Consider the following 15,951-nt stretch of genomic DNA (forward strand, 5'->3'; position numbering starts at 1 on the left):
ATCAACACCAAACCCTCGCGGTTTTTCTGCCACAATCTCCGCTTGATAAACAACCTCACGGCCTTGCTGTCGCCGTACTTCTTGTACAATACCATCTCGATAAGCCGAGCAAACTGGCGGGCCTCAAGCTTAAGCCGCAGCCGCGTGGCGTCGCGCCAGCCTACCGCCGCTTCCGGAGTGACATCCTTATCCAAGTCAACGGCATCGCTAAGCATCTCGAGGTCCAGCCGGTCGCGCATGTCGTCGAACTGCTCGTTGGGGTCCTCGACGACGATCTGGTCCACTTGGGGCGACGCCACCCACTGGCGCACGAGTTGCTTGTACATCAGCAGCCCTAAGTGGTGGCCCTGCCAGTTGGGTAACACGATGAACTGGCTAATCTTTTTGCGTACTTTGACGTCGGTAGTGGCGTCAAACTTCTCAGCCCCTTCGTAGCGCCAGTGGTTGTACACGGTGGTGAAACCGCATATCAGCGGCTCTTCGCCGTCCTTAGGCTTCAGGTAGAGCACGTACACTTCCCAGTGGGGGTCGTTGGCATCGATGTACAGCCCGGCCTCGATAAACAACAACACCATAATCTGCAATCGGTTGTGAAGCTCGCGACCAGCATCCAGCTTCATATCGATTAAGTAGAGGTTAAACTCTTCAGATTCACCGTCAACATCAGTAGTAAACAGCGCTACCAGTTTCCCTGGAATCTTATAAGTCTGTTTCTCTGCCTTGGTGGCGTCGGCCCACTTCTCTTCGTCCTTATATATTGTCAGTTCTGGCAAGTACTCAAGCATCGTCTTCTTGATGTCAATGACCTCATCATTAAGCTTCAGACTGTACTTGATGTTGAGGAACGGGTAAAACGTGTAGTGGTCAAAACAGAGGAAGATGACAAGGTCCTTGTAGCCATAGATGGTCTCGGCATCGCCGAAGATCGGGTAGGTGAATTGCGGCTGGATGTTGACTGCCCCCTGGCTGTCGGTGATGTAGAGCTTGAGGGCGTCGTTCAGTGACGTCGTCCACTCCTCTGGCTTGAAGTCGGCAGTGGAACTAGACATGGGAAATAATGGTACACAAGGGAATTGAATTTAGAAATTCGCGCCGCGTCTGGCACCCCGTTTGATCGTTGCAGCAAGATACGAATCTTGAGTTTTTACTCTCCACAACAGTCTAGCTTTCTTGATGATTAGTCTTTCAATATGTTGGCAAGATGAATAAACGTGATTACAGCTTTGGTGTATTCGGTTTATAGTTGATAATCAGCTTGGTTTGGCTATAGTTGCCCACTATCAACAACTCCTCAATTACACTTGTTCAATCAACTACTTGCCAATAATCTAATCTTACTCAACCAGTTACGCTTTCCGAAACAAATACAACTCTCCTCTGACTCTATTCCACATTGGTTACGCTTCCCTTAACCTCCGATTGTTCGAGTCGCACTGGGGACGTGTTCGGTAGGACGAGTCGATACATGGCGACGATGGCAGACGACACTGCGCTCAGCGTCGACGAGATCTTCAGCAAGTACTCGGTGGCGGAGGCTAAGGAGATTGCCGATGGCTACTCGAAGAAAATCGACCAGGCCTCCGCCGAGTTATACGACTTGGTCGGCTCCAAGTACCGCGACCTCATCAAGATCGCCGAGGATATCAACCAATTGTACGGCCAAGGGCGAGATATTGATAATGCGTTGTCGTCATTGGTTTACCGGCAACAGACGTTTGTTCCCTTTGGCGATTCGCCCCGCTCCAAGTTCAATTCTCGTCAACGAGCCGCATTGGCGTCCCAGGCTCGAGCCGACAACCAGGGCAATATTCTCCGCAATTTGATCAACAACCGGTTGCTTAAGGTCGACTTGTTGTTGACTGGCGGCCTCAAGATCCGCCACACCTCCCAGTTCATCCACCATGCCAAAGTGTTTTATACTATCGGCCAAAAGTTCCATGATCTTTTGGAGCTGGACCCTCTGCTTGATCTGTGGTTCCGGAAACTTAAACAGAGCTACCGCAAATACCTTGAGGACCGTATACGATCGTATAACGTGCTTCTGCCCCACCAAATCGCCTCGGATGCCGTGCACCTGTCACAAGTATTTGACAAGCTGCATTTAACTGGAGACCACAGCTACTATGACGATGATACCACTGGTAGTGATGATGATGACGTGTCTCTGCTTAAAGAAACAGCAGTGTTATACCCCAATATCGATGTCGTCACCTCTCACTCTGCGGCTATAGTCAACTATTTGGTGGCCTATACTATCCTTCTTGCCCCTGATGGTGATATTGATATTGGTAAGGCTTTGGTCGAACTTCGTCTCAATTATTGGCAAGAAGTGGTGGATAAATTTGCCGATGTTGATAGTGTGTCTTTTGTCCATGCCATCAAGTATGTTGAGGCAACGTTTGAGTACGCTGACCTCGTACTGAACACTTCCAGTGACTACCATAAAGTACTCAATTTGACCACTCGTCCCTGGAAAAGTCGTGATTTCATTGGCTACAAAAACTGGCTTGAGAATGAAGATGTCACTTATTCCGGTGACAATGTCTTATTCTCAAATGCATCCGATCAGCTTGATCAATTGATTAAGACCATGTTTGATTGGGTTGCAAAACTAATAGACCGGCAAACGCCCCACTCAGCCCTTGCCATTGCCCATAACGCCAATATCTTCGCTCGCTTTGCTTTGGACTATTTCGGCATCAAAGACTTTTACGCCAACTTTGATACCACCTTACTTTTGCTGACTCATATCGATAAACTGACACAGTTTAGTGATCTTCTAGTGGCAGTGACTGAGGTTATCCTCCATCACTTTGAGCGGTACTTCCAGCAAGGACACAAAGCAGCTCTAGAAGCCGTGGCCAAAAAAACGTTATCCTTGCATATCCCATCACCGTTTTCTGCTGATACCATGAAACTAATGGATTCTGACATCGACCAGTACCTCAAGGTGGTTTCAGCGATAACACTGGGAGGATCATCTCCCGTTGCTGACGCGGTAGGCAAGTGGATCACTGAGTACAAGTCATTTTGTACAGTAATGCGCTTTGCTGATGAAGATAGTATCATTTCACAATTGTTAAAAGTTACCAAAGCAAACGATATCGATGGATTTACATCGGGAGTGATCCAAAAGAAACTCGAGGCAGTCCAGGATAAGTCACACAAATTGTTCAACAAGTACTTGGCCGATATTGTTGACAATATAGATCGCGATCTGAGTCCGGTGAAGCATGACCAAACTGATGAGGTTTACTTCTATTTGGATGCTCTTAAAGTGATCAAAGAAAAGACTCATGGCATTAGTGATATCACTGATACTTTGTCACGTGTTGATACCTTGTTGAATCGGTTGTACGACTTGGTCATCGAAAAGATTGACTCAACATTTGTTGTCAACTATACCGATTCAGGTGAAGAGGATGTACCCTTGACGCCTTCGATCGAATTACGACTGGCAATCAGTCAAATCACGCAAAAACTTCTACTGGGCGGGTCCACTGAGAGAAAATTCGGTAAATTGTTTCTTGATGAACTGGTACACGATTTATTCAAGCTGAAGAAGAACCAATGGCTTGCTAAAGCCTTTGAGAAATTCCAAAATCAGACGGTGTCGCCCAATGGAACCACAAACGACAACACTGATAGCGGTACTGAAAAGTCGACAAACGGAGTTACTACACAGGCTAAAGAAACCGACTTATCAGATGACAAAGCTGCTGATAAAGCTAACAAAGCAGCTGCTGAAGATGCCACTGAAGATATCACCGATGGAAAAAAGGAAGATGTCACTGATGACAATACGGAAGCAATTGCCGATAAAGCTGCTGAAGATGTTGTCGATAAACTGTCTAATGGCTCAAACACAAAGTTCGATCCCGCTCGAGCTAGTCAACGGAAGTTTGCTGATTTAGTTTACCTCAACCTTTTGATGGGCAAATCAGGCACCGATATCACTACCGATATTGATGATACCACGCGTAACGTCATCATCGGTGGCGTCACCCAATACCATACTTCATCTAAGTGTCTCTGGTTACCCCTTCTGGCCTAACCCATACACGTTAACGGATAACTACATAGATCTATTTAGGGACCACGTAATCCATAAACCCTAACTCCAACTCAATTCCCCTTATTTTCTTTTCCCCAACATTCGCTGACTAACTCAGTTTGTACCCCAAGTTTCGTTGCGGCTGGCGCAATTTTTTCCCGTGAGCCACACGGGTAACCACACTCACACCAATCATGCTTAGTCGCTGTCTCCGGCCGGCGCTTGGTCCGTGGAGGACATTCGCCCCCAGCGTGGCGCTGCGGAGCCTCATCACCATCTCCCAGCTGCTCAACGAAAGCTACACCACCCACAAGATCGTCCCCGACGTCGTCGACGAGTTCGACACTCAGGGGTTGCTTTCCGTCGACTACGACAACGGCAACCGCGTGACGTTGGGCAACGAGCTTGCCGTCGACGCCACCCAGAACACGCCCCGGGTGCTGTTTACCCTCAACAGTCCCAACCAGGACGGCACGACGGAGCTGTTTGAGCCCGAAGATAAGTTTATGGTGGTGCTCACTGACCCCGACGCCCCGTCAAACCACGACCATAAGTGGCTGGAATACTGCCACTGGATAGCCACCGACATCCCATTGAGCCCGCCCGCAAATAAGGAGGACGTCATCCACACCCTCGACATCGCCAACGCCACCCAGCTTGTCCCCTACGAGGGCCCGGCGCCCCCGCCCAGCACCGGCAAGCACCGCTACGTGTTCTTACTCTACAAACAAGCGCAAGCCGCCAAGCTCCACCCGCCCAAGGATAGACCGACGTGGGGCACCGGCGTCGCCGGCCTGGGGGTGCGGGACTGGATCAATAAGTACGGGGCGGGCTCCAAGTTGCTTGGCGTCAACTTTTTCTACGCCAAAAACCCCGTCCAGGAGGAATCATAGTCAATCATACACCACGATCAGTAGTTAATCGAAAAGTGTAGTTAGTAATGGGTTGCGCGATGGTTGCGCAGCCGTCGCTCGACAGGGCGCCGCCGCCGCAGTTTGCGATCTCGATCCCATGAGTGTCGACGAGACTGACCGGGCCCTCATGCGCCGGGTGGCGGCTCACGTGTGTGACCACGTCGGTGAGTGCTTCGGTGAGCCTCCCTGGGGCCTGCTCCACTGGGCGCCGGCGACGGAGGTGGTGAAAACGGGTGAGGGCGTGGCGCCGTTTTTGCGCCTTATCGAGCTGACGATGGCGCCGCTCTACCGCAAACACAAGGGCGACCAGTGGACGTTGGAGAAGCAGATGGAGATGCGGGAGCCGGGGATCGTCTACGTGTGGATCGAGGACGCCCGCCAGGTACCAGTAGCGTTTGTCACTGTGAAAGTGGTGCTGAACGACGGCATGGTGGTGCTCTACCTATATGAGATCCACGTATTGCCGCGCTATCACGGCAAGCGCCTCGGCGCCTACTTGATCAACGGCGTCCACCAGCTCACCGCCACCGTCACCTACCCGTACCCGCTCCAGGCCACCTGTCTCACCGTGTTTAGCGATAACCATCGGGCTTTAGTATGGTACACCAAACTTGGCTACCGTCTCAGCCGCAGCAGCCCCACCGACATCGTCCTCCGGGGCCGGATCAAGAAGCCTCAGTGCTACTACATGGAGCGCCTTATAGCGCTGTCGCCAACCCTAAAATTAGCATAGACACTTCCGCATCATTAAACATCACTGCATCAATTACACCGAAGATCGGCAATAATACGCGCGCGTAGATAAGACATCGAGCCATCAACCCCATACATTGATGCGCCGAAAACTCCGGCTGGAGGAGTCGCCGTTCGACGATGCCGACGACATGCCGGCGATCTTCAAGAGCCGAGGCCAGCAGAACCACCGGATCTACCAGATGCAGACCCAGATTCTAAAAAATGCTAAGGCGGCGGCCGAACAGAAACAACAGGCTCACCAGGCCCATATCCTCAAACGCCAACAGATTTGTGATGAACTCAACGACAATGGCATCCCACAATATAAGAAGTTCACTATTCATGACAGTGAGGTCCAGGATTACCAGGCAGGCGTCAAACCGATGGATCGTCACTACTACTATTTCGCAGAACCAAAGAAAACATTTAATATCCGCCGCCTCGACTCAATTGACGATATCCTTCTTACCAACCAGTACCCAGCCATGAAACGCTACATGAATAAACCCACAAGATGGGGGGCCACCATCTTCTTGAACTTTGATCAGTATTTTAAAGATATCGGGGCCAACCAGGTGAACCGGTTTAAGCTTGTCCACCACCACAACTCGATCAAACTCGCTGTGCTTAAGCTCCACTGGCTTCTACGAGCGCTGTACCAGTTCCTGTGGAATGAAGACAACGTCCACCGTGTGTTTGGCATACTAGTACGAGCGATGTGTGACTATAACGTCCAGCGCTACGCTAGCGAGGAAATAACTCAGGCCACCATTGACCTCGTGACACGGTTAAACAACAACCACATGTCGGCGGTAGTGGCGGCGATCCTTGAGGCTGAGTGTGTACGCGACCACCACTTTAATCTCATCTACGTCACCGACTTGCTCATGCTGGCGGGAATGCCGGACTTATTCCAGGAGTTGTTAAAGAGACTAGAGGCCGAAGACGTGCCCGATCCGTCTCCCGAACCCCCCAGTGTCGTCAACGACAGTTTGGTGGATGCCGACGATACCGATGCCGTCGAGTCCACCCCACTCGAAACCACCCCCGAACCCGAACTCACTCCCAGTTCAACCCAATCTAATACCCCCCTTACCACATCTCCCATTACTCCCGTGTCACGTGAACGTCACCGCAAGCCGCCCAAGCCTAAGCGGTACCCGCCGATTGATCAGCTCCAGTTGCGACCTAGTCACGCCGGAGTGCTTGGTGACAGCTCGTTGCATGCGCTCGACCACATTGCTCGGCTCCGGCTCCCGGACAGGGTGGCGGGGGCCGCTCTCTCGGTGCCCGCATTGACCCCACTCATCAGTCATCAATTGACCCCAACCGCCCAGACCGAGACCACCGCTCGTTTAATCAAAATACGTGACATCTACGCCCGGTTCAAGAACCAGTTTGTCGACGCCAACCGCCGCGAGTACCCGCACCAGCGATTGATGGCGTGGGGGCTGGGGGTGGTGCTGTTCTGGATCATGGTGCTCGAAACGAAAATTGGGTTGGTCAACGACGATATTTTCTACGGCGATAAGCAGCGGAAGCGTCGTAAACTACACCGCTGACCGTCTCGGCGGTCCGGCGTATAAGCGTTCGGTCCGGGGAACCCCACGCACTATGACTAACCGCATTTCTTTTCGGCACATCATACACGTGCTCACAATTGACCTGTACAAAATGTGTCATCCTTACCTCTAACATATATTTGAGATATTGCTAGCATTGCCTTCCCACACAACAACACAAAAAATGACGGTTGACGAGATAGCAGCCCCGACACCCGTCCACTACGAGAACCCCGAGATCCCCCGCGATGAGGTGCGCCCCGGCCAGGTGGTCGACCTCCGCTTTGGCCACGGTCCTCTACCCGCTACCAACAAGAAGATCTTCTACTTCGACATCGACAACTGCTTGTACCCCCGGCTGACACGAATCCACGACTTGATGCAGGAAAAGATCCACACCTACTTCAAAAAGCTCTTGGACTTGGACGACAAGTGTGCCCACGAGCTCCACATGAACTACTACAAAAAATACGGCTTGGCCCTCGAAGGGCTTGTACGCAACCACGACGTCGACGCCTTGGCCTACAATTCAGCGGTGGACGACGCTATAGAATTGAAAGGGGTGCTTCACTATAATGAGGAATTGCGCAATATGCTTTTGGACATGAAACAGCACTTTGACTATTTCTGGCTCGTCACCAACGCCTACCGCAACCACGCTCTCCGCGTGATCTCGTTCCTCGGCTTGGGCGACATCTTTGACGGCTTGACCTTCTGTGACTACTCCCAGAACCCCATCATCTGTAAGCCGATGCCCCAGTACTTCTTGTCCTTCCTCAAGACCACCCACGTTGACGTCGACAACGCCAGCGTCATGGCCCACCAGTGGTTTGTTGACGACCTGGAGATCAACGTCAAGGCGGCGGCCAAGATCGGATTTGGCCACGTCGTCCACTACGTCGAGGACCCCGCCACCTACGCCCGGTTACAGAAGGAACCGGAGTACAGGGGCGAAAATAGAATCATTTTGATAGACAATATTCTTGACCTCGGTCAGCTTGTGTCGAAAGTAGCGTAGTTTTCGTCACCTCCAATATACACTTCATTCTAGGTTACCCTCTCTCTGTGCAGGACGTGGTCATCTCACTAAAGTTGACTTCGATCTCTAACCAGATACCATTAAAAATGACGACGACGCAAAAAGTTTTAAAAGGGAAGATCTTGTTTCTTCATGGCTACACCCAGCTGGCGTCGATTTTCTACGCCAAGTCGCTGGCGCTCCGCAAAAAGTTGACCAAGCTTGGCTACAAAGTGGTCTACCTCCAGGGCCCGCTCAAGTTGACGGGGGTCGATCTCCCGCAATCCCTCGGCGATTTCAACACCGTGGTCAAAGACGATGAAGACAACAACCTCAGGGCGTGGTGGGTGAAAAAGAAGCACACCAATAGTGATGTCGACATGCTGGCAGCGTTCGACACTATCCGCAACTACGTTGACAAACAAGAGCTTATTGAAGACCCCGATATGAAAGACACCACTGAAACCGAAGAAGAGAGAAAGCTCCCCATCGTGGGGCTTATTGGTTTTTCTCAAGGGGCAGCGATGGCGGGTTTAGTGGCGCTGACATGGAAGGAAACTTTTGGTAAGCCCGAATTGAAGTTCTGCGTGTTATACTCGGGCTTTAAGCTTGACACGTCGGAGAAATCCGGTAACGAACAGTACGCTAAATACTACGCGGATAAGCTTCCCGGCTCGCTTAAGCTTTTAACTGTCTACGGTGAACTAGACACGGTGGTGGAAGAAGAACGGCTGTTATCATTGTATAACTACTACAAGCTGCAGCTGGACCTTTTGAAACACCCCGGCGGCCACTTTGTGCCTAATTCCAAGGTGTATGTCGAACAGGTGTGCAACTGGATCGAGTCGTTGGATGCGGCGAAACCCGAGGAAAAGAAGGAGGAGTCGCTCGACGACTTGCTTGATATGATGGACAACCTCGGCAAGGCTTAAAAAAAAGCTGAAGTCGTCTTAAAGCTCATCGCCAAAGTCGCTGGCGGGAGCCTTCTTACCGGTACGGATTTTATAGAGTTTCTTACCCAACTTCAGCAAACTGCCCTCAGCAGGTTTCTGGCCAGTCACTTTGGTCACCCACTGGGCGATCTTAGTTTTGTCGTTGAGTTTAGCGCCGGGGAACTTCTCAAACAGTTTAGTCTTGCTATTGTAATGCACCAACATCGGCAACGTTGCCTCCTCGATTTCGACGACCTCGTCACCCACAGTAAACTGCTCCACTGGCTGCTTGGCAGGGACAATACCGAAGTCCACTCTCTCTAAGTAGTCAATGGCCAACAGCTTTAATAAGGGAGATACCTGAGCGTTTTTAGTCACCAAGAGTACTCGCGGCTTCTCATTCAGGGTTTCCGCTAACCATTTGGGCAATATCGTCCCGTCAAGCTTAAATTTCTTCACGTAGTTCTTCAATCTTGACGTGACAAAGTTAAGAATGGCCTTAAACGACCGTTCACCCTGGTACACTTCGGAGATGTGGCGCGTGTCCGTCTTTTTGGAGGAGCCATCATGGCGCGGAGGGCGGAACACCATCACCGTGGGGAACCCTTGAATGCGGTATTCAGCGCATAATGGGCGGTTGACATCGTCGTCACAGTTCACCGCCGCAATGTTGATCGCGTACTGGCTGTCGTCGTGGACGAACTTGCCCAATTTCGAGTAACTGCCGTGGAGTTTCTGGCAGTAGCCACACCAGGGGGCGTAGAACTCGACCACGGTGGTGTAATTCAGACCGTGAACGACTTTATCGAAGGTCTTAGGGGTAAGCTCAAACACATTGGGATCACGCAGATAGGAGCCGGCGGCAATGACGGCTGCTAGCCACAGGAGGAGCCCGATGAAGTGACAGAGCATAACGTTTTTGCGCGAACGGCAATGGTGTTGTAGTGGCTTTATATCCAATGGGGCGTCTGTCACCACCTTAATTGTCTAGTTACCTACACTAAGTTATGTTTTCTCTCATTTATACTTCTATTAGTTCGTTACAAGGTTAGACATATACACCAACAAAGTTGGACACGTAGACGGCGCTGAGCCCGACGGCGAGCGACGCCACGGCGGCATTGACGATGACCGCCACCGGGTTCCGCTTCTTGTCCCCCACAAACATCAACGCCAACGAGGTGAACGCTAGAGGTTAGTCATTGAATCAAGTGATAAATTAATATAATGAAGTTTTGATTGAACTTACCGAGGATGAGCAACCCGAGGGTCTTGGCGACCAGGGCCGAGTTGTCGATCTTGACGGGGACCGACTCCACGTGGAAGAGCTTGGAATACTTCTCGTACAGCTCGCCCATGATGGTGGTAGTGATTAGCTTGGGACTCGACGTGTGTTCGTCTGTTCGCGTGGTCAAAATGCGTGCGGCATAGCCCGAGGCCACAAACTACAAGGTGGCTGAATTTTTAATCAGAACTCAGTTATGTGAGTGAAAAATTAACCAATTGTAGTTATAATCCAAATGACTTGCAAATAGGTTGTGAATTTTCATTATTTTGCTTTCTTCGACTTCAATACATAATTTGGAGCCCTTACCCACATACACCCTCAATAGACATTCGCAACCTCAGTGATCCCGAGGCTTCCATCGCCACCATGCTTACACGAAGACTATTGCGACAATTGACCACTCTGGCGCGGTTGCTGCTCCCCCGAGCCAACCACACCCGCCAAGCTAAAGAAATATCACCGGAAGAAGTTCAGCGATTTCGGGAAAAGCTCAAAGCGGAACAGGCGCAAAGAGGCACGAGTGGCGCTAGTAACCAGCAGTACTACCAAACAAAACCGCTGAGCGACTACCAGTACTATGAAGGCGACCCTTCGCAGCACCGCACCGTGTTTGGGTCTCCCCCTAACCCCAATGGCATCATCACCCCGGAAGACCCCGTCTACGATATCCTTAAAGAGCCCACGTTAGTGATTGAGCGCCAAATCGAAATGATGAATATCTTTTTGGGGTTCGAACAGGCTAACTATTACAAGATCATGAACCTGATGGGCCAGCAGATCGGCTACATGCAAGAACGGGACCTTGGCATCATGCGAGTGATGGGTCGTCAATTCATGAGATTGCACCGTCCGTTTAATGTCGATGTGTTCAACATGTACGGCGACCACGTGCTTACCATTAAGAGACCGTTTGCGTTTATTAATTCCCATATTAAGGCGCTTTTACCCGGGGTTGATGAACATGGCAGACCAGTGTTTGAAGAGATTGGCGAGCTGATCCAAAGTTGGCACTTGTGGAGACGTCGCTATAACTTGTTCAAGCTTGAGGATGAAGTCACCGACGACTTTGAACAGTTTGGTAAGATTGATGCACCATTTTTATCGTTTGAATTCCCCGTCCACAATGCCCGCAATGATGTCATTGGTTCAGTGGACAGAAACTGGGTGGGGCTTGGTCGTGAGTTCTTCACCGATACCGGTGTGTATATCGTTCGCATGGATCCTGCTAGTTTTGAAGGCATGGGTGACCGCTACCCTCTGGTAGCCGGTCCGTTGACCTTAGACCAGCGGGCAGTGCTTTTAGCCAACGCTGTCTCCATCGACTTCGACTACTTCTCACGTCACTCCCGTAGCGGTCCTGGGGGCGGCCTCTTCACCAGTTACGAATAGAGATAACTTATGTACATATATGGAAATTTTCAGTAATGCCAATGAACCCAGTCATGACTACCTGTATGTATGCCAAAAATCAAATCAAATCACTTCTTCACTTGTTGAACAGCTTCAATCACCTTATCATAGATAGCAGAGTTGGCGGCAATCACCCCTTGCGATTGTAAGAAGCGGCCCTTGGAGAAGTCGAGAGGAGTACCAGTGATATCGCCCACACGACCACCAGCTTCGGTGATCAAGATATTACCGGCAGCGTGATCCCAGATCTTTTCCCGGTAGGTATCGGAGATCGGCAACCGCAAGTAGATGTCGGCCTCGCCCTTGGCCAACACGCAGTACTTCACTTGCGAGTCCAAGTTGATGGTCGAGTCTTGAGGGATACCCAAAATGTCTTTAATCTGGGCTTGTTCGGAGTGCGATGAGTGTCCCTTTTCAACACCTTCACACACCACCAACTTCTTCGGGTCAGTAGTCGACTTCATTTCGATCTTGCGTTGTTTATCCAACGCAGGAGGAGCGTCAGCGGAGAACAAGTCGGTGACGTAGGAGCCATAACCCTTAACAGCAGAGTAAAGACCACCAATGGCACCCAGCAGTTCGGTGTTGGAAATGATATGAGCCGGAAGATTAGGGGCACCAATCACCCCCAAAACCACCTTACCGTTCTCAATCAAAGCTAAGCATACGGCGTACTGGTCACCTCTCAAAAACCCTTTAGTACCGTCAATCGGGTCCAACGCCCAGAACCGACCTTGAGCTCCACCTTGGGAGTCACCGTAGTCAATAGACTTGAACACTTCTTCTTCTGAGTCCAACGACCCCAAAACATCGCTGAATTTATCACTTTGTTGGTATTTTTGAATCAATTCAAACACTTGTTTGCTGAGACTAGCATCGGCCTTTAAGTCCTCCAGATCCTCTTCACCGACAATCTCGTCGTTAGGGAAGTTCTTTTTAATAGCATGGTTGACAATCGCTTGCGCCGCGTAGTCGCCGACGGTGACAGGCAGCTTATCGTCCTTAATTTGGGTCCCCAGTTGGCGGGTGGTGGCAATGTGGTCGGAGAGAGCCTTAGTGAGCACCAGCGCTCTTTTGACAGCAAGCTGGGCTACCTGGAGCTCCAATTGGTACGCGTGAGCAGAGGACATGAGGTGGCGGAGAAACGGTAGCAGAATGGATAAGACGATGGTGAAAAGTACGTATTTGATCATTACACGTGAATGTGGGGAGTGCGACCAGAAACACCTCTATTCACTGTACCATCAAAGGTGGAAGTCGTGTGGCTACCAAAGATGATAGCGATAAACCCTGCGAGATCAAACGAAACTTCTTATTATACCTATCCCAACTAGCTAGACACCTATGGAGAAATGGCTCTTGGCCCTCACTCTCCTCACACTCATGTGTACGGTGTTCCTGCTTCTCCCGGTGATCCTGGTGCCAGTTACAGGCCTACGATCTAACCTCTACTTGTCGAAGTACCAGAACTACCTGTTCGGAGTGTTTGGCATCTGTGACTTGAACTCAAACAATTGCTCGGTGGCTCGTATCGGCTACCCAGCGATAAACGACTCGTTTTATAACGTCAACGACGAGTACTCGGTGGCCGAGCTCCCGCTGAATATCCAGCTGACGATCTCGAAATTGCTTGTGGTCCATGTGGTGGCGTTTGGCATATCGGCAGTACAATTCCTTTTGGTGGTGGCGATGTTGGTGATGCAAGAAGTGAAAGGTCTGCTAGCGAAAGAGGAGAAAAGCGATGATGTATCGCAGCCGATGCTTTCAGGGGAAACCGCCGTCGATGATTCGCACCTCGATAAGCATGACCACCACTATTATAAACGAATATCATACCAACAATTCGCTCCGTTTATGGACTGGATGCTTGTGTTTTCATTGTTATCGTTTTTGACGACATTGCTCGCCTTCTTAGCTGATATCCTTTTGTTCATTTCCAACTTATCGTATGTCGGCTGGATCCAGTTATTTCCCATCATTGCCCACGCTCTCATTTCGACGTTAGTGTGTTTTATGAAACGACTGATTAGCACTCGCAAACTTCTTGATGATGACCATGTCTATCTTAATGACGATATGAGAATGCGCCCTCAGCTCGTATCCAATTTGGACTGGGACCGAAGTAGTGATGACGGCTTCACTTACAACGTTGGACCCGATATACCCCTTCGCCAGTTCCAACGATCAGACGACTCCGAGGATATCAGTGTGGCCCTGGAGGCCCACCCGGACGACGAACACCATGTATTCTACCATAACTCCTTGTACCACCGGTCGAGACAATCATAGCATTCATATAAACGAGCCTACACAATCCTTCTAGGTCAATGCCTGGTCTAAGTCGGCAATGAGATCGTCGACGTTTTCTACTCCGACCGAGATTCTGATGACATTAGGAGCAATAGCTTTATCAGATAATACTCGCCAGTGAACTGAGGACTCCACTCCTCCTAACGAGACGGCATGGATGAAATATTTTAATTTGCCAGGGATCAGTTTAGCGGTGGCTTCATCGGTCACTTCGATCGATAATACGGGGCTGTGACCATTCACCAATTGCTTAGCCACAAATGGCTCTGTTTGCAACGAACTATGGTAAACTTTGGTCAATTTGGATAACTTGTCAATGTTATCGTTAAGATGCTGAGCAATGGCGGTGGCCAGACGCCATTGTCTCTCCACTCTCAAGTCAAATGTACGCAACGATCTGAGTAAAAACGCCGCCTCCAAACTACCAATATTGGTACCCAACAACACTCTTTCCTTAACCAATTTATTCTTCGTCTCAGCGTCTTTGACTAAGAGTAAACCAGCAAGTAAATCAGAGTGGCCCCCAAAATACTTTGTGGCTGAATGTAATACAATATCGGCGCCATGTTGGAACGGGTCTTGAATGGGAGGCGGGGCGAAAGTGGCATCAACAAGCACGATAGCACCGACTTTGTGGGCTCGATCAGCGTAGGCCTGAATGTCGATTGCGGTGCCCCAAGGGTTTACTGGTGACTCCAAATGGACCAAGTCTCCTTGACCAATATTTCCCCCAAATTCGTCATCAATACTAATTTGTTTGGTACCAAACTTTTGCGTCCAGAGATTGGCAAGGCCCCTACACCCGTGGTAGGCATGGCCAATGGCGATCGTTTTGGGGTCGTAGTATGTTAATGCTGCATTGTAAGCAGGCATGCCTCCCGAGTAGACCACGGCTGGGTACCCCGTAATTTGTTCAACAATGGCTTCCACTTGTTCAGAATTAGGATGAGAGACTCTGGAATATAGATAGTTGTCGAGCAATGGTTTCCCGCCGTCTTCAGCTTTAACCCAAGTGTCAGGGTCGTCATCATATCGGAAGGTTGCACTGATATTGATTGGAGGCACGACATCAGGAACTCGAGCCAAGTGGTCCGCCCCATGGATCCCTTTAGTGGATACGCCAGTCATATTTACTTAGTGCTCTATATCTGGTCAATTTATAGTCCAAAATTCAATTACTCAGCCGTATCAGTGCATACTGTGGCTTTTTGTCTGACAAACCCAACAAACTATACGACAAGAAATCAACAGTGAACCACAAATTTTCCAAACTTTCTCGATCACTACCGGTGGTTGCAGGAGATGTGTCGTCGGGTTTATGTGGCTAGGGCGGGGTGGTTCTGCTGGTGAACGTCGGTTACCGCATTGGGAACATTAGGGGGGGGGCTTCGCTCGCAGCGTGGCGGAAGCAACCCCTAATGAGGAAAGTAGCATCAAAACTCCGGCATTGTCAGCCAGCTCTGCTAACCCCGTTGCACTTGCCACGGAGAGGCTCGTGTGAGGCGATCAGTGACATGGACGAACGGCATCAACGTTACACGAACGGTCGCCGGTGACTGTCGGCATCAACACGAGAGGCTAAGCCCCCTTCGCCAAAACGGTGGCCGGCGTCGGCACTACAATACGAGAGGGCGAATAATGCGTTGTGTATTAATTTATCTCGTACTTTGCGAGTAAGTCACCAGTACTTCCCGCTATTTTGGTATTGTTTTTTTTTTTTTTTTTTTG

General features: G+C 50.2%; 13 protein-coding genes across 13 annotated transcripts in view; 8 read left to right on the top strand and 5 right to left on the bottom strand. All coding sequences in view use genetic code 12, as the record gives it.

The window, feature by feature from the left end:
• Positions 1-1,049, bottom strand: part of DIURU_002195 (uncharacterized protein) — a gene marked incomplete at both ends in the record, with an annotated part of 2,329 nt that extends 1,280 nt beyond the window's left edge. Inside the window, one exon of the mRNA XM_034154820.1 lies at positions 1-1,049. This exon is cut by the window's left edge and continues 115 nt beyond it. Coding sequence (XP_034012890.1) covers positions 1-1,049 — 1,049 coding nt within the window.
• A 416-nt stretch (positions 1,050-1,465) lies between these two features.
• On the top strand, positions 1,466-4,054 carry DIURU_002196 (uncharacterized protein; the record flags this gene model as incomplete). Its single annotated transcript, XM_034154821.1, has 1 exon — positions 1,466-4,054. One exon carries the CDS (start codon positions 1,466-1,468, stop codon positions 4,052-4,054), a length of 2,589 nt encoding a protein of 862 aa, XP_034012891.1.
• A 194-nt stretch (positions 4,055-4,248) lies between these two features.
• Positions 4,249-4,947, top strand: TFS1 (Tfs1p; the record flags this gene model as incomplete). The annotated part of the gene is made up of 1 exon (XM_034154822.1): positions 4,249-4,947. One exon carries the CDS (start codon positions 4,249-4,251, stop codon positions 4,945-4,947), a length of 699 nt encoding a protein of 232 aa, XP_034012892.1.
• Positions 4,948-5,065: 118 nt separating this feature from the next.
• On the top strand, positions 5,066-5,701 carry NAT4 (Nat4p; the record flags this gene model as incomplete). Its single annotated transcript, XM_034154823.1, has 1 exon — positions 5,066-5,701. The coding sequence occupies one exon, from the start codon at positions 5,066-5,068 to the stop codon at positions 5,699-5,701; it is 636 nt and encodes a 211-aa protein (XP_034012893.1).
• Positions 5,702-5,801: 100 nt separating this feature from the next.
• Positions 5,802-7,265, top strand: DIURU_002199 (uncharacterized protein; the record flags this gene model as incomplete). The annotated part of the gene is made up of 1 exon (XM_034154824.1): positions 5,802-7,265. One exon carries the CDS (start codon positions 5,802-5,804, stop codon positions 7,263-7,265), a length of 1,464 nt encoding a protein of 487 aa, XP_034012894.1.
• Positions 7,266-7,449: 184 nt separating this feature from the next.
• Positions 7,450-8,283, top strand: DIURU_002200 (nucleotidase; the record flags this gene model as incomplete). The annotated part of the gene is made up of 1 exon (XM_034154827.1): positions 7,450-8,283. The coding sequence occupies one exon, from the start codon at positions 7,450-7,452 to the stop codon at positions 8,281-8,283; it is 834 nt and encodes a 277-aa protein (XP_034012895.1).
• A 107-nt stretch (positions 8,284-8,390) lies between these two features.
• Positions 8,391-9,215, top strand: DIURU_002201 (putative serine hydrolase; the record flags this gene model as incomplete). The annotated part of the gene is made up of 1 exon (XM_034154828.1): positions 8,391-9,215. The coding sequence occupies one exon, from the start codon at positions 8,391-8,393 to the stop codon at positions 9,213-9,215; it is 825 nt and encodes a 274-aa protein (XP_034012896.1).
• An 18-nt stretch (positions 9,216-9,233) lies between these two features.
• DIURU_002202 (protein disulfide isomerase) lies at positions 9,234-10,127 on the bottom strand (the record flags this gene model as incomplete). Its single annotated transcript, XM_034154829.1, has 1 exon — positions 9,234-10,127. One exon carries the CDS (start codon positions 10,125-10,127, stop codon positions 9,234-9,236), a length of 894 nt encoding a protein of 297 aa, XP_034012897.1.
• Positions 10,128-10,263: 136 nt separating this feature from the next.
• Positions 10,264-10,573, bottom strand: DIURU_002203 (uncharacterized protein; the record flags this gene model as incomplete). Its single annotated transcript, XM_034154830.1, has 2 exons — positions 10,264-10,403; positions 10,465-10,573. The coding sequence occupies 2 exons, from the start codon at positions 10,571-10,573 to the stop codon at positions 10,264-10,266; spliced, it is 249 nt and encodes an 82-aa protein (XP_034012898.1).
• A 296-nt stretch (positions 10,574-10,869) lies between these two features.
• On the top strand, positions 10,870-11,892 carry DIURU_002204 (uncharacterized protein; the record flags this gene model as incomplete). Its single annotated transcript, XM_034154831.1, has 1 exon — positions 10,870-11,892. One exon carries the CDS (start codon positions 10,870-10,872, stop codon positions 11,890-11,892), a length of 1,023 nt encoding a protein of 340 aa, XP_034012899.1.
• An 89-nt stretch (positions 11,893-11,981) lies between these two features.
• DIURU_002205 (uncharacterized protein) lies at positions 11,982-13,106 on the bottom strand (the record flags this gene model as incomplete). Its single annotated transcript, XM_034154832.1, has 1 exon — positions 11,982-13,106. The coding sequence occupies one exon, from the start codon at positions 13,104-13,106 to the stop codon at positions 11,982-11,984; it is 1,125 nt and encodes a 374-aa protein (XP_034012900.1).
• A 190-nt stretch (positions 13,107-13,296) lies between these two features.
• RIM9 (Rim9p) lies at positions 13,297-14,202 on the top strand (the record flags this gene model as incomplete). The annotated part of the gene is made up of 1 exon (XM_034154833.1): positions 13,297-14,202. The coding sequence occupies one exon, from the start codon at positions 13,297-13,299 to the stop codon at positions 14,200-14,202; it is 906 nt and encodes a 301-aa protein (XP_034012901.1).
• Positions 14,203-14,232: 30 nt separating this feature from the next.
• Positions 14,233-15,351, bottom strand: DIURU_002207 (uncharacterized protein; the record flags this gene model as incomplete). The annotated part of the gene is made up of 1 exon (XM_034154834.1): positions 14,233-15,351. One exon carries the CDS (start codon positions 15,349-15,351, stop codon positions 14,233-14,235), a length of 1,119 nt encoding a protein of 372 aa, XP_034012902.1.
• Positions 15,352-15,951: the final 600 nt, after the last annotated feature.

Source organism: Diutina rugosa (assembly GCF_008704595.1).
Source record: "Diutina rugosa strain CBS 613 chromosome Unknown scaffold6_size315584, whole genome shotgun sequence".
NCBI lineage: Eukaryota > Fungi > Ascomycota > Pichiomycetes > Serinales > Debaryomycetaceae > Diutina > Diutina rugosa.